Source organism: Pavona decussata, unplaced genomic scaffold, assembly GCF_977016875.1.
Source record: "Pavona decussata unplaced genomic scaffold, jaPavDecu1.1 SCAFFOLD_195, whole genome shotgun sequence".
In the NCBI taxonomy this organism is placed as follows: domain Eukaryota; kingdom Metazoa; phylum Cnidaria; class Anthozoa; order Scleractinia; family Agariciidae; genus Pavona; species Pavona decussata.
Window position 1 is genome coordinate 1307137 of NW_028145604.1, and position 25364 is coordinate 1332500.

The window sequence follows — 25364 nt, forward strand, 5'->3', positions numbered from 1 at the left end:
CTAAAAAGTACTCCGGCTAGCCTAAATAGCACCCAGGTTAGCATTTATGTTGGGGGTTGTTCATGCCTCGCAAGCCTCGCATGTTTTGTTCATGCCTCGCACATCGGCCTCGCATGCCTTGCACGTTTGGCTCGCATGGCTCGCATGGCTAGCATGGCTTACACGTTTGGCTCGCTGGCTCGCTGGCTCGCACATTGGCCACACTCGTCCACAAACGGTTCGAGAGTTTGCCTATGCTTTCTGCGCGCAAGCCTGGTATACCTGTGCAACAATGCGTTTCATTTCCAATCTTCCCTCGGTATTTTTCGCTGTGAAAAATCAAGGACTGGGCACCACTCTGCTCGAAGGTGTTGTTGTCGGCCATATTGGAAGATTTGGATCGGTCAACTTGGTTCGAAAGTTAGCTTGACTTTTAATTCTTGCGTTAAAATATGTCTGACCGAAAAGCCGAGCTTGAGAGAAAACGGAAACGTTTAGAGGAAATTAAAAAGGCGAGGGAAGACAAGAAGAAGGTATGAACATACATTACAAGCTTTATAATTAATTGTACACGTAGTTTTTATTTTAATTGCTATGTGTTACTAGCATAGAGGCTTAGTGACTTCGTCACTTGTCCCTGGAAACTTCTTGTTCACTGGCATTATTTCTTTTCGAATTCCTCAACTGCTTATTTTTATCATCAACATGTACGGTTCACTTATATATGCTTCCACATTTTCAAAGAACATAAATATCCAAATGTGTGTTTAATACAGTGCATTATTCAGTGATTATTACAGTGTGAGTGTGAAAATCGTGAACGCCAGAATAATTTCTGGAACGTTTATTGTATTGGAAAGGAGAATGAATGAGGTGAAACATAAATAAACTGCAGTGAACCATAATGGTAATTATTTTTGCAGTTTGTGGGTTTGTGGGTTGTTCTTTGAGCGTGTTATTGGTTCAGTTAAGGTTTTCATGTTGCACTGAAAAAGTTATCATTTGAAACATTAGTAAATAGATCAGTTAATGTCTAAAAGGTATGCTGTACTTTGGTATTCAGCAAGATCAGACAGCCGCAGCACAAAAAGCTGCAGCCGCAGCGACAAAAGATGTCAAGGAATCTGAGATTGAAAGGAAGAAGAGGGAAGCAGATGAGCTGATCAAGGGAATCATACCTGATGATGTAATCGATGGCACGGCAGGTCTGTAATATCTTGTTGCATGTCTTTTTGTAAGTTGATTGTTGTTAGTTGCTTTGCTGGGAGATCTACCTTTAATGGAGTCTCGAATGACATTCTTAAAACTAAATTTGCAAAATTGTGGGATTTGATGAAATATTTAGAAAGGGTAGGATGAAAATTACCCATTTTGCCAAAAAAATAGCATTTTATTGCAACATAGTGGTGCGATATTGCCAGTTTTATTCTCTAACACACTGCCGATTTGCATTCGTTCTTAGTTTAGAAGCAAGACAAAAAAAAATATTAGTAACCGTAGGATTTGCCTGGAGTCATCAAAGAATACAAGTACCAATATACCACCCTTAAGTTGCAAATTGTAAGATGCCAATTTGTTGGTGCTATGGTAAGACATGAGACTTGGGTGCCAAATGTACAGCGGACCCCGTTAATATTCAACCACTTTCCGGCTGTGAAAATGTGGTCATAATAACAGGATGGCCGGATTAATGAGGTTATAAAACTTAGGAAATGACAAGAATTTCAATTCATTCAGTGTACACAAAAGTGGTGGTAATAACAGAGTGGTTGTAAGGCAGGGTTCCAATGTATACCAATGAGTATTTTACTGTAGTCCTGGCTCTTAACAATGTGTTGGATTAATTTTCTTGTCAACAGTATCTCCACTGCTGCAGAAGCAAGGGAAATCTGAATCTGCCAGCCCAGGCAAAGATGTAGTAGCAAGACCTTTTGTTCATGTGTAAGTTAAAAACAACAGAAAGAGAACAATGTTCATAAATTCTCAGTAATTTCAAATTGTACATCCTTTGTACAAATATTTACTTGTACTTGGCCTTTCAATTCCTTTAGGAATGTTGCTTCAATGTTTGATCCGTTGCTTTGTGCTTCATTTTGTAGTAAAAGTTCAAAACGTGCCCATAATCATGGGTTTTTATTTCAAATAAGGTGCTGAATAAAACTAAGGAATCTTGTGGCAATGTTTCCTAAAGGAATTGAAGGCAACACGCAAAAAATTTGGAAACTACAAGCCAAAGCAACAAAGAATGAGCTAAAATGTGCTATAGGTTGGTTTAATATATGCTCCAACTCCTATCCCTTCAATTGAGTGTTAAAACATTCCACGTTCACTTTGGCCTTGCCTTACTGTGCGCAATGATTAGTTAAAAAAAGAGTTACATAACTTTGCCAACTAATCAGAAGAAAAGCCCAAACCAATAATATTATTGTCACTTGCTTGGTGTAACATTCTAATCTTGCATTTAAATGTGTTAGCAACAGCCCACTGTGAGTATCAGTCTCGGCAGGAGAATAAATAAAACTTGGAAAGGGTTTTTAGTGTCATGGAAAACAAACCACCTTGTCAACCAGCTATCGGATACGATTACTTATTACTTCTACTGGGAAAATATATTAACAGGGGTTTCAATAAGCACCGACGTCCGACGAAGAGCGTCAGCTACTTTCTGCCTAAATTGAAGTAATGAAAGAACCGTCCTTTCAAACAAAATTAAAATTTATTTTGATGGGCGTAGATGTACTTTTTACCTCAATTTTGAGATCAAGGTCACGCCTCATTGCGCATTCAGCATGATTTGGTATCGCTGTTACGGCTCGACTCTTCAAGTTGGTCACCTCGTAATTCAAAGCGTTTTATCTTTTTTAAAACTAAAGTTTGATCAACAACTCCGACTTGAAAATATTTGATCTTATCACATTTCATGACGCCTGCCCTGCGCCTTGACAAGTCTGGAATTGTCTCTTTTTCTTTCCATTGACATCCATCGAGTTTCGTCAGCAAAATCCTTTCCGTGGTACCTAAGGAGTACAGTTAATACCATTTTGGAGCTACCTTGAACGATGAACTTCTGTTTGCGTTTTGTAACGCAGAAACAAGTTAGCCGTTCACAGCTGCTCAAAAATGGTAAAAATTTTTTAGAAGTGAGAGTTTTAGGCTGAGGTCTTGTCTGAAGTCTGACATGCTTAATGCACTCATACAAGTTGCTGTCAATGGAGCACCAGTTCTCGAAAGTCTGCCTGTGGTGGAAATTGCAGTAAAGAACTGGCTAGGGAGAAAAAACAGAAGAACAACAAAGAATGCAACTGCTTCAAGCAACCTGATGGCAACAGCAAGCGAGTTAGTTGTCACTGTGGATGCTGCCTGTCAGACCACCTGCCCAAGTATTGAAGAGGAGGGGAGGGGGGGGGGGCATGCCCCCAGACCCCCCTTGCAAAAGGGGCCTTGCGGCCCCTTGTCAAATACCGTCGCCTACTCTTCTCAAACTGGCTGCCTACTTCAAACTTTATTGAAACCCCTGTATTAAGTCTGTATTTTGTAGTTTTCTTTCGTTTTTGTGGGTTTGTGCAATTTTGTATGTTTTGTTTACACTACAACCACACTTGCAAACATCCTTTTTGTTTGACACTGTTAACTAATATATACCATATTTATTTCATTGACTGCCCACCTTCAAATAAGCGCCCACCTTGAATAAGCACCCACCCTGAAAGCCCAAAAAGTTAATAAGTGCCCACCCTAGAATAAGCGCCCACTCCACCCACCCCCTCAACAAAAAAAAAAAAATCATTTCTAGCCCAGCGTGAAGTAAGAGGAGCATCAGTTGTGTTGCAAAATTGGTTTTAGATATGGTAGTCAATGAACTTTTATGTTGTTTGGGACTTGTTTATGTTGGCTTTTGCAATTTGTTTTGTCTTGTTGAAGCAAAGTAAACTTGTTATCCCTTGGTTTGTTATTCTCTAATTATATCCCAGTCTCCATCGCAGCCGTCGTTTGGGCTCGTCACGCTCGCTTGCTGAAAATGTTGGGAAAATAATAAGCGCCCACCCTCGAAAAAGCGCCCACCTCGATCAAGCATCCTATTTCATTGGTCCAAAATTCAATAAGCGCCCAGGGTGGTCAATCGAATAAATACAGTACATGGATTGTATTTGCTCTGTGTTCTGTTGTTTGTGTTTATTTTGTTTTGGTTAGAGCAATTACTTTGGTTTTGCTTTTTTTAGACACTCAGTTGGAAACAACTTCAAATGCAACATTTGCACTAAACTATCTCAATCTGATTCTGTTTTCAGTGAGAAGAAAAAATCAGTGAAATTGGGTGTATCTCAACTTATACAGACAAATATTCCACCAAAGGTTAGTGACCCAACAGTTGCAGTTAAATAATCATGAAATTATGAGATAATTCTGTGACAAATTTTGACAGTTTAAACACGTTTTCTTTAGGAACCTGTGTTATACAGCAAAGAAACCCAAACACAAAATGCTGAACCGGAAGAACCCCCAGGTTAGTGACTGCTAATGTCTTTGCCCGAATCTTTATCAATGCTCTGGACATTTTAACGTCAGCTTATATTTGTTTAGAATACATGACTGCAGTCAAGCTGTGGTCAAGTCAAGGGTATCATCTGCAGATTCAAAAGTTAGCATCACCTTGTATGGCATAATAAAAAGCACCTCTCGAAAGTTATTTTAATATGAATGATCACACTTAAGGATTTCATCCACAGATCCAAAAGATAGAACCACCCTGTATAGCATGATAAACAGCACCACAGGAAAGTACTGTTCTGTAGCTTTCATTTGAATAGTCACACTTTAAAGATTTCATCCCCAGACTCAAAAGGTTGAAGAATTTTGAACAGCCTGGATGTAATTATAAAGTTACATGTGTAACATTTCCAGAGCAAAGTACTGCCCAATAGAATAAGCTGATTTTCAATGATCATACAAGTTTCAAGTCTCGAAAGCTCTAAAGAGACTTCACTTAATTAAACATGAATCAAGGTCTTGGAAATACTTCAACTGTGAAATGATACATGTAGATTTTAATTGATTTGTTTGTAGATGAATTTGAATCTGCCACAGTACCAAAAACAAAGGAAACCGAACCACAACCTGAAACTGAAGACAGACAGGAGGAAAGCAGAGAAGAAGGCAAGTAAAATTTACTACATTAACCACTTGATTTGAGCAGTGTGCCTTCATTAACACCATCTGTGAAGCAGTTAACAAATTCTTCCATCTTAAACAGTTCCAGTAATAGAGCTCAGTGATGAACAAAAGGAACACATATTGAATTCAGGAGAATTCAGCAAGTTCTTTGACAAAGCCACAAGACTGATGGAGAGAGCCTTGTGTGAAACGGTAGACATCACATATGACTACTCTGGTGCTGAAACAGAGGACACTGAAGGGTGGGTTTGTTGTTTGTACTTTTAACCCTTTAGCTTCTAATATCAAAGAACAAAATCTCTTTTCTTGTCCCGATACTTTTCTTACAAAAGTTCTGGGGAGAAGTTATTAAATATCAAGAAAATTCACCTTGGGTGATCATATCCTTAATTCACCATTAGGGCGTAAAGGGTTAAATAGTACAAGACTTAAATGTGGTACATGTAAGAGATGAATGGAACCACAGTAAAGTACTGCTCACTTCCCTTTGCTTGAATCGTATACCAGTGCCAACTCTCGTGCATTAAGTGTGAATCTCACGCCTGCAGACTAAAGACATTGATCTCATGTATCAAGGACAATTTCTCACACCTGACTCACAAATCCAGGCGAGTTGTTCTTTAACGCAAAAATTCAATTCATTTCAATTTCCCGAAAAAGGGCACATAATGTTGCTTTTATGTCTTGACAACGGCAACGTTCGGAAGTCTTCAGAAAATCATCGCAAAAATAATCTCACACATTTGACTTAGGAAAAGGTGGTAGGTATAGAATGGTCATCCACAGACTGAAAAGGTTGAACCACCTTGTACAGCATAACAGACAAGTATGTACAGTGTCCGTGGTCTGTAGCTTATATTTGAGTTGTCACTCAAAATGTGAGCTACATCTGCTGAAAAATTAGAATACCCAAAAACCTAAGTATCAAGTGACTGGCTACATCGATCAAGGGTCATTATTTTCAAGTAATTCACTCATTTCGCCCTTTGATCATCTTTTCACAGAGACATGCAAGCATCTGGTAAACTGTCATTAAATCGAGAGTTCTTTGATGAAAGATGGTCAAGACACAGAACGGTTACTTGCTTGGACTGGTCCACACAGGTGCAGTTTTTTCCTTCCTTTTGCCACCTAATCCTTAAGCATGCAGTTTCTTATAATGTGGAGACATGGTGCCTTAATCGTCTGGGTGGCAATTAGGCTTGTGAACATGTGTTAAGCACTGTCATTTACAGTAGTTACATTAGAAGGCAGTGGCCGGCAGTGTACAGGTGTCTATTTGAACTCACACTGCTGCCTTCTTTGTCTTGATTTTCACTCTAATGCTTATGAGAAAAGTCTTAAACCATTGCTTAGTTTGGCTAGTTCTGACACCTACTTCAAAAGTTATTGAAACCTCTGCATTTACCTTTATCTTATCAACTGGCACAGTTGGCTTCCATGCTATGTACAGGTGAACTTGGAGTATTGTTCCTTCCCCTGGATGGCTTGCTAGTTCATTGCAGGTTACACCAAGTCTGTTTTTGCCAGTGTTCACTAGTTACACATCTGGGTAGACGAAGACAATGTGGAGTAACATTTCTAGTTCAAAGAGATGAGAAATCAATACAGGAACCACTTTACTTTACATGTAGCCTCAGATCACCAACCCTCTGATCTTCCAACGTGCCTCCATATGTGATGTAGTGGTTCATTTTAGATTCTGAATATTGCATCATTATTGTTTTTCAGTACCCAGAGTTGTTAGTAGCTTCATATAACAACAACGAGGATGCCCCTCATGAGCCGGATGGTGTAGCACTGATATGGAACATGAAATATCAGAAAGAATCGCCAGAGTACATCTTCCACTGTCAGGTGTGTTGATTTGCTGAACATAAAAGTAGTACATTTACAGAAAAAGTTATTTCTTTCAGACTTCTAATGACACTTTAGTGTGGGCATGGGAGGAGGGATGAATGTGGGTTGTTGTGCATTTTTTTTGCAAATGTGGACATGAAGGTGAGAGTAACTCTGAATATTTTTTTCTTGGTCTGCTTGTTTGACCCACTGGATAATTCTTTTCTACTGTAGTCTGGAGTGACATCAGTGACATTTGCCAAGTTTCATCCTAATTTGATTGTTGGCGGCACATACTCAGGCCAGATAGTATTGTGGGACAACAGAAGCAGTAAAAAGACTCCTGTACAGAGAACACCACTGTCTGCTACTGCTCACACAGTAAGTCAGTCAAACTGTTAGCCTGTTTCAAAGTTCATAAAGGGACTACGCCCTAGTTTACATATCTTTCAAATTGCATCATATGAAGAAATGAACCCCATCACCAGAAAGATCACATAAAAATTAGTAAGTTTACCAAGTTTGGTTGTGTTTCATTGCATAGTAACCAGGCTGTGACCTGTCAAAGGTTGCCCAAATTCCATACAAATGTCTCTAATTCTGAGATAGTTTTCCTCAAATCGCTACAAAGGCTCTAATTTTTCCAATTTTTTAAGGCCTTCTAAATGGTTGCAATCTAATAACTGAACCTCATACTTGGTAAACTGACTAATTTTAATGCGATCTTTCTTGTGATGGATCCAAAATGGGCAATTATTGTATTATACATTAATGTTTCCAGCAAATGTGTCAGGGGTGGCAGCACTGCTCAGTGTTTAGAGGTGACCCACAGAACTTTAAAAACTCCACCTTCTACGCGTTTTGCAGTTTGATTCAGGTTTTGTTTTGCTTGAGCCTAATAATAATAAGGTATGCTTGAGTTTCACTGCACTCTGGAGTCCAGTTGTTTTGCTTCAGGAGTCAATCATAGACTCATCTCTGCTAGCCTGTGAACGCAGACGTATTTCCGGATGTCACTTCTCTTCGGCGGAGAGAAGCGACAGCTGGAAATACGTCTGCGTTCGCAGGCTACATTTCCGTTAGCTAACAGAAAAAATCAGAAAGTTGCCAAAGAGTTGCTCAGACATTGTTGAAAAACGATTAAACAAACTTAGTAAAGTGGCAATGGTAAGCTCAGTGCATAGCATTATGTTTTCACTGGCAATCACTGTTATTTTTTTCACCATCAATTTGACTGGTTAGCCAATTGATCTCTTTGCAGCATCCAGTGTATTGTGTAAACGTAGTGGGGACTCAGAATGCTCACAATCTGATCAGTGTGTCAACTGATGGCAAAATGTGTTCATGGAGTCTTGACATGCTCTCTCAGCCTCAGGTAAATGTTTGTATGTTATGCTATCACTTGTCATCCACCTTCCTGGTGAAACATCCAGATTCCAGGTTTAGGCATGAAGGAGTTTAATTTGTTATCTTACAAATCGACGTCGGTTTTCTATATGGTCTATACTCTATTAGCATACCTCAGTGACCGACTATCGCGTAACGCGCAATCTGATTGGCTACACAGGTGCCGTCTATCGCTCGATAGACGGCAGTTTGTCAGAGCACGCGATTTAGCATGCATCATTGCACAAATATATCAAAAGTTATGAAATAAAAATATTTTTTTGCTTCATATATCGATCACTGAGGTATGCTAAAACAATTAGACGGCTTGCTCTTGGTTTCTATCACCTTGGATGGTTGGCTCGGGTCTTCGCCCCTCGCCAACTATCAGCCGATAGAAACCTCCAGCTCGCCGTCTAATTGTTAAATAGACCATAACATGACATCAAAAGTGTTCAAAACACAAGTGGAACGGCGAGTTGTTTCACTACCAAGTTTTGAACTTTATGGTGGTATTTTGTGGTCTATAAGAGTATAGACCATGGAAAACTCCCGTTGATTTGTTTTTTTACAACCACACGAAAAAATATAACGGAATTGGCTTTATTTTCCTTTGATAAAGCTCGTGCATTACATCTGACGTCATTTTTATTGTCGGTACTCTTATAGACACACAATCTGGTTTTGGATGGCTAACTGGATGTGTGGCGCTTGCATCAATTTAAACCTTAAACATTTTTATTATAATCATTTTCGTAAGACGATGTATTTTTTCAGTTGAGAAGGGAAATTTTTTCACCAAAATTATGGAGTACTTGCTCTTTAATTCCAATCCGGAATCTGAAAGACATGACCCATTTGTACGAAGCCTGATTAAGCTTATCCTGGATTAGCATGAACTTTGATTCGAGTTTAATACCTAATCAATAAAGATTCTTCAAAAAGATTTTTCTCCTTCAATATTGACTTAGACTTCTCTTTACTTTTAGCTTGACATCAGCCTTTAAACCCATTTTTAACGAGCGTAAATTTAAGCTTAATGCGAGTGTATAATAACTCAACTACTGAAGGTGTGATATTAATCTTGGAGTATGGTTTTTACAGGACAGTATGGAGCTCCAGTACAAACAGTCTAAAGCAGTTGCCGTGACAAGCTTGTCTTTCTTGGCCGGTGATGTTAATAACTTCGTGGTTGGCAGTGAGGAAGGTGCCGTTTATACAGCCTGTCGGCATGGAAGGTAACTCAGTCACAGTGGAGTGATTTTGGATCAACTATCGAAAGTATTAAACTGTTCCCTTGCTGTGTTTTAATATCTGGTTAAAATGTTAAGAGAGAAGGTTAACCAAACTAAGTACACTCACGCGTGTTTCCCGCCCAAGGCAGTCCGGCTACCTACGATCTTGTTCGGCGCTTTTCATCCGTTCCATGTTTTCCACTCTTGGTAACAGTTTGATGTCTTCCCACGTTTAGCACCGGTCGCACATTTTCACGTGCTTAGCGCCGGTCGCACATTTTCCCGCGCTTAGCGCCAGTCGCACATTTCACACGCTTGGCAGTGGTCGCACATTTCCGGGCGCTTGGTAGCGGGCGCTCATTTTCCCGCGCTTGACAGAACGGTTTCGTGTTTTCCCGCGCTTGAACCGGTGGTTCCTGTTTTCGTGCTTTCCTCGTGCTTTGTAGATCTGTCAAATTCTAAAGCTTTTACAACCTCAATATAATTGTTATTTCGGTATCTTCTTGTTTGCAGCAAAGCGGGTATCAGTGACATTTTTGAAGGTCATTACGGTCCAGCAACAGGCATTGATACTCACTCAGCCGCGGGACCGATCGACTTCTCTTATCTGTTTTTAACATCATCATTTGATTGGACCATCAAACTCTGGAGTCACAAGGTGGGTAAAATTGCAGCTTCAAAGGCGATATTTAGCTTTGCATCTGTAGAACGTATAAATTCTACATCTAGTGGATGTCTGTTAGCACGCAGTTTTAGTGTGAGTACAAACGTAGATCTAAACTTAGCAAGAGACGATGCGTAATTAACTTGGATTGTTGTTTATTATAAATTATTTACACGCACTTGCGTGTAATTTTTTCCTCGCGCGTAACGCGCTGGTAAATTGCACGCAATGTGGCGGATTTACACGCATGATACGCGCGTGTAATCCTGCTTTTCCTGCTGCCAGTACTGTAAGGCCAGTTAGATTTGTGTCAGTTCGCACGTAAAAAATTATGGACAGTGGAATTCCACCTTAACACAGGCGGTCAATCTTGTGTGTACATGGGTAAATTCGTTGCTTTTCTTGCGACTTTTTAAAGAAAAGTTCCAGTTTCACATTCTTCCACAGGGTACTGTAGGTATTCAATGACAAGAAGGTGGAAAGTTTCTAGCCACACTGTGGCAGTGGCTCGTAGAAGTTTGTAGAAAGACCTTTGATGCAAGAAAATATAAAAGTTTAATTCTTTATTCATTGCAGAACCCACGGCCATTGTATTCATTTGAAGACAATGCTGATTATGTGTATGATGTGCAGTGGTCACCAATCCACCCGGCATTATTCGCGGCCGTGGATGGCACAGGGAGACTGGACCTATGGAACCTTAACAACGATACTGAGGTACAAATCTCGTTCTCTTTTGTTTAATTGTATCATCTAGATGGCCTCTATTTACTTTCTATACCCGTGTTTGTTCCATTTGTAGGTGCCAACAGCGAACACGAATTCCGAGTCAATGACGTCACTTAACCGTTTGCGTTGGACGCATTCTGGTCACCAGATCGCTGTGGGCGATGATGATGGTCACGTGTTTATTTATGATGTTGGCGAGGTAAGTTGAACTGATGATAAGGAACTTGTCGCTGAATGCAGTGGAACACTCGCGTAAAAGGCAAACGGTGTGGACATTGATTTCAGGCAGAAATGAGTGCGGGAGTTTTGTAGACTCGTGTTTTTAAGGCAAAAATTGTCGCGAGTTTCTTAAATCGCTTCAAGCATTTCAAATTGCTGGCGAAAGTCTTGCTTCTGGAAACGGCTATTTGTAAAGGCGAAGACCTGTTAGGGTAAACAGGCTTTTCAGTTAAAAGATGGATAAACGTGTATAACATCACCATCACCTTCGGTATGCTGCATGAAAGCGGATGAACGATTTATTAGTGGAAAATCTTAGCGGTGAGTTTTGCAAAGAAAATCTGAAAAACTTCAAGTTTCAATGAGAATGCGCGTTAAAGTTAGCAGTCAACTAAGATTTCAACTCTCGTCGATGTTTAAGAAATTTTGGAGCAAATTTAAGTCAGTGAAGAGCGTGCTAGAGTCGGCGAGAGCGGACGAGCGTTGGTAGCCAAACGAAATCGAGAGGTTGATCTGTCGTCAACGTCACTTTTAGCTCGAGATTCCTATGGTTCTATTACATCTCAGTGCTTCTGAATAAAATAAGTTTTCCGATGTCAACGTATTTAGGTTTTTTTTTTGTTCCTTTGCAGCAACTCGCAGTGCCAAGACCCGATGAATGGTCCAGATTCCAAAACACGATAAATGAAATCCAAGCCAATGCCTCGTCTAACATTGGCGAAATCGGTTCTCCAAAGATGTCTCCTTCTAAGTTACCTTTTAGTTAGCTTAACACTGTGAAGAGCGGTTTTCGATTCTGTCGAAAGTAGTTTTGTGACTGAAATGAGGAAATGATCATCGCAGATAAGAACGCAAATTGTATCTTTGTGAATGAAATCAGTTTTGAAAAACAAATTGGAAGCTTCAACTTGTTGAATTTTTTGATTGTTTTAAAATCGTTTTTCTAGCCAATCATGGCAGGCAACCTCTTGAATCAATTGGAGGCGAAATCAGAACTGATCGTTAGCGCGTTTTCCCGCGCTTTCGTCTTGCATGTCTCAGTCTTCCCCGGTTTTTGCTTTGGCTGCGTTGCTTTCTAGGTTCTGATTGGTTGATTGTTGCTCACGTCTGTTGCGATTGGCTAGATGTGTTGACTTGGTTTAACGTCACAACAGCCCGAGACAGTTTGTCGAATACTGCTCAAATATGGTGAAAGTAAACGTACTAATGTAACATAACAGAGCTGTACTGTATACGATGTAAGAAAAAGGCTAGGTCATGGGGTACCGTAGTAGAAAATAATTATTGGTGAACTTTCAGCATTCCAGGCTGAAAAACGCAGTTTTTGCTAATGCTTGGTTTAGCAATCAGAAAAGCAAAGTGGCAAAGAATTACCAAAGAATGTGTAAAAGTAAATACTGTGATAAGAAACTTGTAATAGTCCTGAATAGTCAACTTTTCTTGTGAAAACAAGAGCCGGCGACCTGCACATTTTCAACGTGTTACATGGCTGGTCGAGAGGACTAAAGAACGAACAACAGAACAATGCTCCCAACCCTAAAAAACAATGCAGCTGCAGGTTATCAGGATCCAGTGAAAATAGAGCTTTTGAAAGGTGTAGGTACACTGATTACTCAAACGCCTGTCTCGCAGGCTATCATTTTTGTGAAAGCTGTTCCACTTGTATAACACCAAAAGGAATACTTGTATCAAGTGAATTCTGAATAGCAAACCCAGATACATTAGTAAATTTTAAAAACGTTGGTCAGCTTACTCGCCGGTATCCAATTCCATCTTGGCCTCCCATATGGAGAGTTTCAGTAGAGTTCTGTGTCGTTACTTTTAACAAAACTAGACCATCAGTTATTTTTTGGTCTGTTGGTGCAACTGTGGCTTTTGGCTTTTTAAAGTAACAATTAGAAGGATAGTTTTTATCCTAGTCCTTGAAATTTGTTGAAAATAGCGCGTACCATTCTCGGAGTGATTATGTTTTCAAGATTTTGCAGCACCATTCCTTCAAAATGACGCATTCAATTTACAGACTGCTCAGACCGAAGAGTTCTGACAAATTTTAGCGGACAGTCCCCTCAAGGAGATAGTAATGTGTGTATGTTGCGATACGGTAATCAATAGATATAGAAATGGTGGGCTATTTATCTGCTGCTGGGAGCAGTGTACTGTGAAGAAATAAAGCCACTGGATAATTGATGCGGTTTCAAACTTATTACTCTATAATTTAAGGAATTGAGATGACCGGACGAAACAAAGAGAGGGTGTCAGGCTGTTAGCTTTTAAACCTTAAAAAGGTTAATTTACACGCACCGATTTCATCGGGCCGATTAGTTGGTTCAATCCAAGTTCAATCACTTCGGCCGATTTACACGTTACAATTTGTCGGCCGATTTCTTTTTCTGTTGGTGTAGCGTGGAGCGAAAATCAACTTGATTCAAAACATCTGCAGCAATGCCACAGATTTTTGGAAAATGGGCCGATTCTCGTCCATTTAGTCATTTTCTTCGTCAATTGGGTCAAATCGTCCCGATTTTAATTGGTACGTGTAAATTAGTCTTTAGTGTTTAGAAAAACCACCGCTTGAGGCCAAAATCGTATCGTTACATTAAGCCCCCACCCTCATATCATATCTGACCAATCACAACCACGCAATATTCAGTAAGAGCCATGGTTTACAACAATGGTCCAATCAGAGAAAAGAAACAATGTAATAGACCAATCAGAGGAAAGAAAACAAAACGTGCATCATTCACGTCTTTACTGCCATTTCTGGCTTCTTATTTATTGAAAACAAGGTTGTTTTTTTTTACCTGAATGAAAAAGGTACACTACGTGAAACTGAAGGAAACTGGTCGTCATAGTAAGCACAATTAGCCTACATTCACGTGCTTTCTTCAAAATTACTGCACGTAAAATATACCACGGTATCTAAGACAAACTACGGTATTCTAGTGCTTGAACTAACAACGGAACTTCTATGATCTATAACCCACAGCTCATATACTTTAAGACTATAGCTTCTTCGCTACATATTTATCTCAATCTTCGCTTGCATGCAAACCTTTTTCTTTGAGCTCATGCTAAGCTTCGCACGATGAATTAAAAAATGCAACAAATAACTCGCACGCTCTTTAATACATTCTGCACAATTTAAAACTTAGTCTTTGGAATCGAGTCGAGTTTGAAGTATAGTTACGATAAGTATCACGAGAAACAGACGGGTCCAATTTCCAGACCGAACTCTTCCCCAGTGTCTCCAATATCGTACACGGCCACGTCATGTATTGGAAGGCGATGCGTTTTGGAAGTGTTCACTTCTAAGATGGTCTTACGCCATGTTCCGTCTTTAATCTGAAAGTATTAAACAGCGATTCTTATCTTTAAATAACTGCTTGTACTTTTAGATCTGCTAATATCATTTGTTCAGTCACATTTTAAAATGTTTCTGCTATCTTAAGATGATTGCAATTCTGATACGTTGTGCAGGGATGGTAGAAGAACGTATTCAATGAATCTGGGTGGGTGGGTGGGTGGGTGGATGGGTGGATGGATGGATGGATGGATGGATGGATGGATGGATGGATGGATGGATGGATGGATGGATGGATGGATGGATGGACGGACGGACGACAAAGCTTGTGGGGTGTTATAAAGAGACCAATAATCTCCGTTGGGGTGGGGTGGACGAGGGCATCGTCTCTGGCATCGAAATGAAAGCTCCCGATTTCGGCGATTTCATTGCAGCCAGTCGCTGCGAGATCGCGATAGACAACACAGGCGATTTGAAACAACACTTTTTAAAATCGCAATTAACATCGCATGTGAAATTGCCTCTCTTGGTGTAAAGGTGAGAAGACTAAGGAACGATATTAACTGTAAATGTGTTTAAAGAGTTCTGATTCCTTTGCCATAATCTATACCTTGCATTCATCCAGTACTATCGTTGGTGTGTATTTCCGGGTGCCTTCAGCATGCATTTCTATCCCATTATCAGCTTTTAGTTTGATGGAATGTTGGTAGTTCCCAGATCCTTGCTTGAACCACGCGGTTGAGTTTAAGCAGTGATAGGTAATGCTCTGTTTGGCGCGGTCACTCAGGAGCCGTAGGAATGTCAGCTGAATGGGATCACAGTCGTAAACAAACTACAGAGAAAGGACAGAAAATATTGTAGTTATCCTGAAATACTTTGTGATGTCGGTGTAAGCACTATTTTAATTGAAAATGTAAGGACTTTAATTTATGTTCCTGCCTATTTGACAGTTTCTTAGCTCACATGAGAAGGTTTGATAGAATTTAGTAAGAGTAAGAGATCGAGCACGACTTTTAACACCTTGAAGTATCAATGTCGTGAACTTCCAGGTTTTCTCTTCTTGGCACTGTCTGGAGAGACTGGAAACAAGATTGGAATTTCCAGGAATCTCCTGAAGTCTCCTCCTATTCAACAGATAGGAGCGAAGGGTTCTGGGAACGAGAGTGGTTTCAACTAAAACTCAAGTGCTCACACTTCGATCTACTTAGCCCTAACGCTGTAGGGTAGGGTTGGGGGAGGGCAGGGGATGGTGGTGGGGAGGAGCAGGGAATCCTATTTTCACTTCTAATTCCTTTCTCTCAAGCAGTCCCAAAAGCAGACGTAACTTGGATATAGCTTTTTGTCTGCGGGTAAAATCAGGGAAGTTGTATCGTGATGTTGATCGTTCCCGGTAAATGTTAAAAAGTAAGGGCCTGTTCACATGGAGGTGGGGGACCCCAGGTAGGTGAGGTACCCCGCTTCGGTGGGGTTACCAATCTCTCCATACAATCTCTCTTTATTTCTTGATTGCGTTCACATGTGAAGTGGGGTACCTCACCGAGGCGGGTTGCCCGGTCAGCCGAGGCGGGTAACCCGCTTAGCTGGGGTGAGTTTTCTCCATGTGAATGCTGGAGGTGGGGTGGGGCGATGTTCATCCGGGCAATTGTCTCTGAATTCAGTACAAGCGTGGCGAGCTTTTTCGCAGATATCACCTTCAAAACATCGACAACAATGCCATTGAAGAAAGTTCTGAAGGAGTTGAAGGTGCATTTGTCGAGTCTGTAACCAAGCTGGTCTACCGGTCTTGGATGAAGGTGAAGTCGTGCCCGTAGAACAACGAAACGAAAAGTGTCTTCCATCCGCCATCTTTATTGATATATGTACTTAGCGACCACGCGGTAGCTTTTTAAACCTCACCCCAGCGCCCCGGGGTTGCATGTGAAGGCCTGTTTTTTCTGACCCCGGGTAGATGGGGTACCTCCCCTACCTGGGGTCCCCCACCTCCATGTGAACAGGCCCTAAATCTTACCTGTGGGCGTTTGTCAAACTCCTTGGCAAACCATTTGTAGCCATCAGGCCCAAAGAACCACTTTTTATTACCTGTCTGCGAACAAGTGAAAATCAAATAATTATTTTTCGTAATACTTTAAAGTTATTTCTTGTGGAACAATTAACAAGAAACCTCTTTTTGCTTTCTAACATTTTGATGAATGGAAAACGAAGTGACACTGAACACATTCGATGTGCCAGCTTACTGCAGATAATAATTCCAATGTTGGAATGCTTCAGCTCCATGCACGTCTGTATTTTTTTTGTAGTGTGTTTTGATTGTCGGATCATTCTTATCTCAGTGCTGATTTTCGGTTAAAACACCTTGTTATAATACAGACCTCGTTAGTATTCCCCTAGGCCTTTTGCGTGGGAATTTAGTTTATTAATTTACATTTTGCAAGTCACGTTTTCCGAAATGACATTTCTGTTCATTATGCGTTGAAGTTTCAACGAGACGTGCTTCGCGCAGTCACAGTCGATCATTTCAGTTACTGCAGTCCGCAAGGAACATCTACAAAGAAGTTTCCTCTAAATGCGCAAAAACAATGTAAGTGTTCTGTATTTTCTGTTCGGTTTTTGCCGGTTTGTTCACCTTAGTTTGTACGTTTGTCAGTAAATTAAGTTTTTTTTGTATGTTTCAGTTTAAATTTTCTGCGCCTCGTCATCTCAACATTGTTAAGCAACGTTCAGCTTTCCCGGACAGCATCTACTGTGACAAGTGAAAAGAGTTTGAAATAAATTGCGTGTGTTAGAAGTGTTCGCCTCTGGCAGTTGCATATTTCTGTATTCTCTCTCCGCTTCGAAATGGGAATGGACACTGAGAGGCTGACCTGTTTCAGAGGACACATTTTTCCTTGGTAAACGAAGTGTTTAGCCAAGTACGTGTGTTTGGCACACCGAAGAAACAGGAAAAGAAATTCCAGGAACAGAAGCATGACAGGAACGTAACAAGACGAGGTGAAATTAAGGTATGATTTTGACGATAGTTACAACTTATTTTGTAAGAACATCAGTATACTACATGTAAGATAAAATACAATTTGGTTTTATGTCATAATTATTTTTTTAAGAGGCATGTTAGAGGAGAGTATTTGAAAGAACATTACAGGGTAACGTTGAATGTTGGTCAATTACAAAACGAATAATCCTGTCATTTCCACATTCATTCTTAACAATCATGTCGTTGAAACGCCGTCCATGCCTTCTCTGAGCGATGCCTTTCCGAATAATTTCAGTGTATTTTCGGAAGACTTGAGAATACTCCACCATCACCTATCTTCCTCGACAACTCTGAGAATTTGCTAAGGTACTACGAGCGTGTCCGAACAATGATCGATTTTGCCCTTGCGCAATACGGCACATGCGTACATCCAGGTACTAGATGAGTACCTAATTAAGGTGCGGTATGACTTGCAATGTAATTTAGTGCTTGGTAAAACAATGACATTCTCGTTATCCTTACCTTGCTTTTGTTGGGATAAATGCACGTTGCGCTGAAAGTGAAATCACAATAAACCTGTATAGCATCGTCCGTTGGACCTTCATTTGGATCAATCCAGTAATGACCTAAAAGTATTAATGGTTTTGGTCACTAGAGCAGTTTTTCAATTGAGAGTGTTACTGGTCAAAACCAAAGTTACCAACCTAACCGATCTACCAATCTCAACAAATAAAAGAAACCAACTTGACCAATCAGAACACAAAGCAAATGCGTTTGGAAAAACGCGTGCGAGCAAGTCACGATTAGTCGTGGTTTGACTTCTAATTGGTTGAGAAAATGGCGCGAGTTTCTATAACCAATCACGGAGTACAGAAAAGCAAAATCAAAGCAAACGCGAAAATAATCGCAGCACTGAATTGGTAACTGCTCTTTACTAAGGCTTAAACCAACCGATCAATTGAGGTTGGGAATCGTGCAAAGATAAAATCTCGAGAAAGGTAGACTGATTCGTGACCTCAGCCATACTTAAACTGTATTTGAAAGACAAGCGCGTCCCTCCTGGGCACAAAACTGTAGACCTTGTCACACAAACACACATCGATGTTAATGTCACTTTCTGGAGTCACGTGTGATAAATTAACACTTGCAGGACTCGATGACACCATGGAAAAGTCGCTTGGACGTAATTTAATAACCAAAGAACCATATGCTATAATTTTTGATTTAGTAATTAATTACACTAACCATTAGTAACATTGGGTTCAATTTGTTTGAGGTCTCGGCAGGTTCTGGCCGGGCGGCGCCTGGTACCCAGAAATCTTCTGCATTTCTTGAAGGACTGGACTTGAGCGCTGAGAGCATCAAATATGGGATTGACATTCTGAAAAGGAAAACTGAGTTTCAAAATTTCGTATGGGAAATTTCAATTTGCTGACTCCACGGCTGCCCTAAAAATTACAGTGATATTAAAACAACCAACACCAAGAAAGTTATACTCTAAATACAAATATGGGAAGACTCTCATAGATCAATTCCTTTATAACAATAATGGGCATCTGTCAGTCTAACAAGACCTTGGAGTCGCGCTCCGAATGTTCAATCTGATACAGCGTCAGGTGTGGCTGTACAAGCCAATACAGGAGTGGCTGTCCTTCCCGCACTGAGTGCAGGTGAAATCTGACACTGGTCTGTCTGTCTGATTCTGGGCCTTCCTCTTAGTCTCTTCGCCTCGGACTGTTGGACAAGTGTCTCTTGAACTTGGAGAGGCCCTTCTGCACCGTACTGTCACCAGGCCGGTCGTTCTGAGGTTAAGGCTTCCCAGGTGTTCAGGTCGATGCTCATGGCCCTCAGGTCTCTCTAGTAGACGTCTGTGTAGCGTAGTTGGGGTCTTCCTGTGGGACATTTTCCCCAGCTTGCACCAGTGATTTCTTTTTACGGCTACTCTATAAAGGTTATGCTATCTTGCTGGACCTCACACGAACATAAATTACGTACCTTAGGTGTATTTTCCAAGTCGCTGTTATCTTCGTTTCTTATCTGTGAAAGCAGAATCAACACGGAAAACGTAAAGAAGCAGATTTTCCGCTTAATACGACTCTATTTCAAAACTAAAGCACAACAAATGTAGTTTGGATGTTACTTACCAAAGTGCTCCTATAGAGAGAAACTGACTTGGTGTTGCTCTGAGGAGGCGACTGGGCTGGAGGGTCAAATTGGGGAGTGTCATAAAAACCGTAAGCCTGCCTTGAGATCTAAAAATAAAAAAAAAAGGTGTTCAAAATAAAGTGAATATAGCAATACATTGAGGTGTTGTCTTGAGCAAAACTAGACTTGGAGAGTGCTGTAAACAGTTAGTTGCTGGATAATGCTATATACGATGGCTAAAACCTTTCTGAATGGTATCGGGATAATAGAGAAGACGAAGAATACTAAACGTTGTGGACAGCTACCAACTATCTACACAATAATTCAATTCGTTAAGGTGGCTGGGTTCCAGTAGTGGCTGTTGTTATAGAAGAAAAATCTTAATGGCATTACAAATGATATTGTTTAGCCCTGGGAAGAGAGCTCAAAGACGGACTGAAAAAACATTATTTGATTACCGAGCTAGTAGTTAAAAGCCTGTGTGAGATCCTCATAGTTATGGAGAAAAAGTCAGTGAAAGCTCGGCTGGACCATGCAATGCACTCGGGAACCGTTTTTAACTAATGTAAAACTGTTTTTTATGAGTAATATGTTTACTTACCAATCCAGCAAGATCGACCTGCGAAGAAAGACGCAAAGTTAAAAAGATAATTCTTTCATCCGCCGTTCAAACAATGTATATGTGTATTATCAACACAAAATATGACCGGCTCCCAGTTGGCTTGATAGTTCAGTTGGTAGAGCACTGCACCAGTATCGCCAAGATCGTCGGTTCGTATCCCGCCTGAATTTTTTTCAGGCTTTCGTTTCGCAACTGCCTAAGTTCCGTGAACAACTGCGACGGGTCTCTTACCTATTAAAACCTGACATTCTAATCAAAGAAATACATACTCACCGTCGGTCCTGGAGTTCCGGGAGGGCCTGGTGGACCCTGAATAGTTGACAAGAATGTTAGTTTGTTTATTCACCATACACTGAAATAAAAGGAAGCATTATATCTAAGTTTCAAAAATCATTTACCTGAAGTCCTTCATGTCCCAGTGGTCCCGATTCTCCCTACAATGAAAGCAGTAACACCTCTGTCATGACTTCTGACTTTGTATGATTTATTTTCAAATACTTATTAGTGGCAGTTAAGGTTTTTTGTAGTTTTTATACCTTCATTGATAGAAAATAAACAAAGGAAGACAAACCACGTTTTTCTTGCCTTGGTAAAAGAGAGTTTTAAAAACTCCATCTTGCTTCCTATCTCAAACATTTTCTTTTTCCTTGCTTTGCCTATAGTTCTTTTCTTCCCAGCTTTTCTCATTTTCCAAATCTTCATGTTAAAGTAGTTTGGAAATCCGCGCTTTCGCGCAAACATGTAGCAGTAACTCTGCTATATTTCCAGCAAATAGCTGTGGTGTTGCAGTGTGCGCTGATTCAAGAGTTGGCTATGGGCTGTCAGCTACCGAGAAAAAAAGGGCGACCTACACCGTTTGCAACGTGTTACATGGTTGGTCGAGAGGACAGAAGAACAAACACGGAACAATGCTCGCAACCCAGCAGGTTATCAGGGTCCAGTGAAAATAGAGCTTTTGAAAGGTGCAGGTGTACGGAGAAAAAACGAATGGTAAATCAAACAAGCTGGATATCTTGTACCTTGCTTCCAATTTCTCCTAGCGGACCGGATGGACCCTGAAAAAAAAAAAAATGACAGCCATACAAGTGAATCAAAAGAAAGCGACGAGAAATAATTTCCTTGCTATCATAATACATTCCACGGGTGTAAATTAAGCTCACCATTGGCCTAGCCCTCAAATTATATGCGTCGGCAGAGCTGGAAGAGAATTTTCAACCACAATACAAAGGCAATTTAATTTAGCAGTTCATGTTTACGTTATATGGGCTTTTACGTTATGCTATTGCCTTGCCATGGTCATTTGTCAATGAATAAGTATGTTAAGGTCACATTTAAGGTGCACTGAGAAAACAGAATCACTTTACTTACGTTGATTCCTTGCGGTCCGGGGGGGCCCTGAACTCCACTAATACCATCTGGTCCCTACATGTGCAATGTAACATGAATTACTTTTCAAATACTCTTCCTCTGCAAATGTCCAAAGATAAAGATAGCAGACTTAAAATATTTTACCTGTTGTCCGCGTTGCCCGGTTGGTCCTTGGACGCCAAGCTCTCCAAAAACGCCCTGAGTACAGAACGATATTGAAGCATAAAAAAAACTAGAAGTTAAGCACTAACGAATACAGTCAAATCTCTATAAGCGATCATCTCTCGTAAACGACCACCAAGGCTCTATTAGGTGGGTCTGTATATCCTATTTTTAGCGTAAATATCATGTACCACCTTACAGCCTAGATCATTAAATCAATCAATAAATCAACTTTGTTTAACGAGGGTGACACTTAACAGCCTGTTACGACTGACAAACCTGTGGCCCTCAGATTTTGCATCGAATTGAAATTTGGAAATGTTGGTTTTTGAGGAAAGGGGAAAACCGGAGTACCCAGAGAAAAACCTCTCGGAGCAACGAAGAGTACCAACAACTGACAAACTCAACCCACTTACCTGGGAAGCCAACCCGGGCCACATTGGTGGAAGGCGAGTGTTCTCACCACTGCGGTATCCCTGCTCCCCTCGTTGTAACCCAAATCTTATGCTTGATATCACGGATCCACTATTCTCAATATCGCGCACCCTGTAACAATTTTCTTAAACATCTCTTCGAGATATTGCCCAGAAATCCTGTAATCCGTTAACCACTGAAGGAGCCTCACCTCTAGTCGCTGATACTCAATTTCTTTTCAATCAAATCGCTCTAATTTGTTATCGCTTATTAGCGAACGCGTGACTGAGTTTCTCACCTTTGGACCTGCATATCCCATGGAGCCTTGCTCACCGCTGACACCTCTACTGCCCTAAAACAGACGAAGTAAGGTTGATATCTATGAATTTTCTTTTCCTTATTTATTATCATCGGTCAATGGAATTGAAACGAGGCTTTAAATAAATAAATTCTTGCTGTAATAAAGTCAATGTAATCACGTCTACGAAACACAGCAAACGCAACCAGGTATCAGACACAAAGGAGATATGCAACGGCAAGCGCAGAAAAAACAAGTAAGCCAGGTAATGCAGAAAGCATGAAACTGGTGCAAAGTCAAGGAAACGTTCAACTGGTATCAAGCGCGGGAAAAGATGCAACTGGTAGCAAGCGAAGGAAAACGTGTAACTAGTATCAAGCGCGGAAAAAGATGCAACTGGTGGCATGCGCGAGAAAACGTGCTTTGACAATTGGCTGAACAATTAAAAAATAATTTATTTCGATCTCCAATCAGAAACTACTCGGTCCACTATATCGTATAAATCAGTTCACCAGGAATGTTTTAATTGTAAAGCAATACCTTCTCTCCTTCTGGTCCTTTGTCTCCAGTTTCTCCAAGTTCCCCGGAGTCACCCTGTAAACAATAAACAATGTTCCAGGAAAGGATATACAGCTGTATCTGCACAAAGCTCCTTTTCGTTCCGGGATCCCGTGCTTCAGCACGAAAAACGCAGTCTTTCTTTCTTATAAAAATGAAAGCAATAAAGTGAAAAATGTAGCATTCGATCGCAAACGAATCTACAGCTTTCATATTTCATCAACGAGCTAAAAATTCACAATCTTTCTTTCTTCATCACCACCACAGCAGTATCAAAGGCGTGTGTCATAAATGAACCAACCAACTGGCCTAGTCCGCCAAACGTCAGAGCGTCCGACTAATGTATGGAACACTACACGCAACTCACGGGAGTTACATGACAGAGCGGAGGGGCCAGGACTGGACTAGTCAAGGAATTTGATTTTTTCTTTTTCCCAGCCGTGCTCACAACATGGTGAAAATTACTTCTTTCTAATTTTTACGACAGGGCGTAAATGTCACCATCGTTTTTTCTTTGTCACCACACAAGGTCTTTGTACTTACTTTATCACCTTGTTTTCCAGGCACCCCAGGGTCACCTGTTGCTCCAATAGGACCCTAGTGGAAAAAGGGTAATATAGAGATAATGTTAAATAACATCCTAAATATAATTAAGTGTCACACTAAACAAAAAAAACCCGCCAGGCTCAAATACTTTTACTCACATCCTCTCCAAACTGTCCATGGGGCCCTCTATAACCTTTGCTTCCCTCCATTCCTTTCGCTCCTTGGAGACCAGGAGCACCTGTTGGACCGGTTGTTCCAGGCATGCCCTGTAATTAAACACATGACGACTAATGTCCACCAAGACAAGAACCGAAGTACAACCTCAGACATTTCACAACGCCTCTTTTACAACTTCAATCTATCTCATTGACATTCCCTTACTCAGTGGTACCTCTCAACTTAAGCTTTCATCTTTACCTTCCTCGGATGTCATCAAGGTAAAAGAAGTAAATTCTCTGTAGAAAGAGTGAGACAAACCTTTTCTCCAGGTTTTCCAGACCCTCCTTGTGGGCCCATTATTCCTGGTGGACCCTAGAAACAAAAAAGTAAAGTTGACCAACACGCCTTCCATAGGATATTTGCTTCCCTCTTCAGAAAAAATAGGGAGTTTTAGAATTACGTTTAGGGCAAAAGGCAAACGGCAGAAATGTTTTCAATTTCCGACTAAAATTGAGTCGTTTTGCGTTAGCATCAAAGGTCAGAATTATTTTGCACTTTTCTCATCCATGTACTAATTGTTTCAAGAAAACATCGACGGTAATATCACGTTTACTGTTTGCCGTTAACGTGATTCCTGAACACAATAAACACCCCCAATATTGAGAGAACGTGTAAAATGATACAACTTACGAAATCTGCCCTATCGCCGCCTTGGCCGGTCTTTCCTGGCAGTCCAATGCCACCCTAACAAAGACCAGATTGAGAGTAAATGATCAAATGAAACTGAATTTAAATATTAACCCATAAATAGCTATTATCGCCAACCTTTATCCCTCCTGGTCCATCCTCGCCGTCTCTTCCTGGATCGCCTCTTTCTCCCTTTGAAAAAACAGAAAACCGAACAATTTTAGCGGTAGAAAAATAACTCAACAACCCTTTTGGTGTTTGAAACCCTTGGGTCAAATTCACAAAGCCCTCCTAAGTTAAGATATATCCTAAGTATTGTTTATAAACAACACTCTATTGTTGGACTAACAACAGGCTTTTGTCAAAAAACAATACTTAGGACATATCTTAACTTAAGAGGGCTTTATGAATCTTGCCCCTGTTACTTACGCACACAGGTACGATTTAATTAGCTAATTTCGAAATATTAAAATTCAAGCTGATTTCGAAGTCCAGTGAACACAAAGAACAGAAATGAATAGACATGATCATTCAATCTTCTTTGTTTGTGTCGACTTGGCCTCAACGTCAAGCTGAATTTTAATATATCGAAAGGAACCTATTCTGCTTCACAGTGACAGGAGGAACCTAGATTCCTGAAGTTTACCTTTGATCCTCGGCTTCCCCTCTTTCCTGAGGAACCACGAGCACCAACAGGTCCCTGAAAATATAGCATATATCAAGCATGAAATTCATCCACTACTTTTATCAGGTTAACAAAATTCACAAACACAATAAAGAAGAGAAACAAATGAAAGACTCACAATTGGTCCCTCATTACCAGGGGGCCCAGCTGCACCAGGATTGCCTATGGGGCCCTGTTAAAGTAAACATAGCAGATATGAAGAGCGTGTACAATTCTGGGGGCTTT

The 25364-nt window shown here is 40.6% G+C and overlaps 2 protein-coding genes across 3 annotated transcripts in view; one reads left to right on the forward strand and one right to left on the reverse strand.

Moving 5' to 3' along the window:
- The first annotated feature begins 343 nt into the window (after positions 1-343).
- Positions 344-13410, forward strand: LOC146461641 (cytoplasmic dynein 1 intermediate chain 2-like). The gene is made up of 16 exons (XM_085086509.1): positions 344-512; positions 1043-1184; positions 1839-1920; positions 4269-4332; positions 4423-4483; positions 5044-5133; positions 5231-5393; positions 6156-6255; positions 6883-7008; positions 7225-7371; positions 8252-8365; positions 9481-9614; positions 10125-10269; positions 10852-10992; positions 11078-11203; positions 11856-13410. The coding sequence occupies exons 1-16, from the start codon at positions 432-434 to the stop codon at positions 11988-11990; spliced, it is 1851 nt and encodes a 616-aa protein (XP_084942635.1). The 5' UTR covers positions 344-431; the 3' UTR covers positions 11991-13410.
- Positions 13411-13962: 552 nt separating this feature from the next.
- LOC146461642 (uncharacterized) overlaps positions 13963-25364 on the reverse strand; it is a 29433-nt gene continuing 18031 nt past the window's right edge. Inside the window, exons 46-67 of one of the 2 annotated variants that reach the window (XM_085086507.1) lie at positions 25258-25311; positions 25101-25154; positions 24593-24646; positions 24458-24511; positions 24086-24139; positions 23767-23874; positions 23606-23659; positions 23045-23098; positions 22505-22558; positions 21775-21828; positions 21631-21684; positions 21282-21317; positions 20661-20696; positions 20536-20571; positions 20242-20259; positions 19640-19747; positions 19491-19532; positions 18741-18876; positions 18018-18121; positions 16533-16607; positions 15135-15356; positions 13963-14565 (exon numbers count right to left, since the gene is read on the reverse strand). In XM_085086507.1, coding sequence (XP_084942633.1) covers positions 14419-14565; positions 15135-15356; positions 16533-16607; positions 18018-18121; positions 18741-18876; positions 19491-19532; positions 19640-19747; positions 20242-20259; positions 20536-20571; positions 20661-20696; positions 21282-21317; positions 21631-21684; positions 21775-21828; positions 22505-22558; positions 23045-23098; positions 23606-23659; positions 23767-23874; positions 24086-24139; positions 24458-24511; positions 24593-24646; positions 25101-25154; positions 25258-25311 — 1608 coding nt within the window. In that variant the 3' untranslated portion in view covers positions 13963-14418. The remainder of the gene's footprint in view (positions 14566-15134; positions 15357-16532; positions 16608-18017; positions 18122-18740; positions 18877-19490; positions 19533-19639; positions 19748-20241; positions 20260-20535; positions 20572-20660; positions 20697-21281; positions 21318-21630; positions 21685-21774; positions 21829-22504; positions 22559-23044; positions 23099-23605; positions 23660-23766; positions 23875-24085; positions 24140-24457; positions 24512-24592; positions 24647-25100; positions 25155-25257; positions 25312-25364) is intronic. The other variant, XM_085086508.1, reaches the window with a different exon arrangement.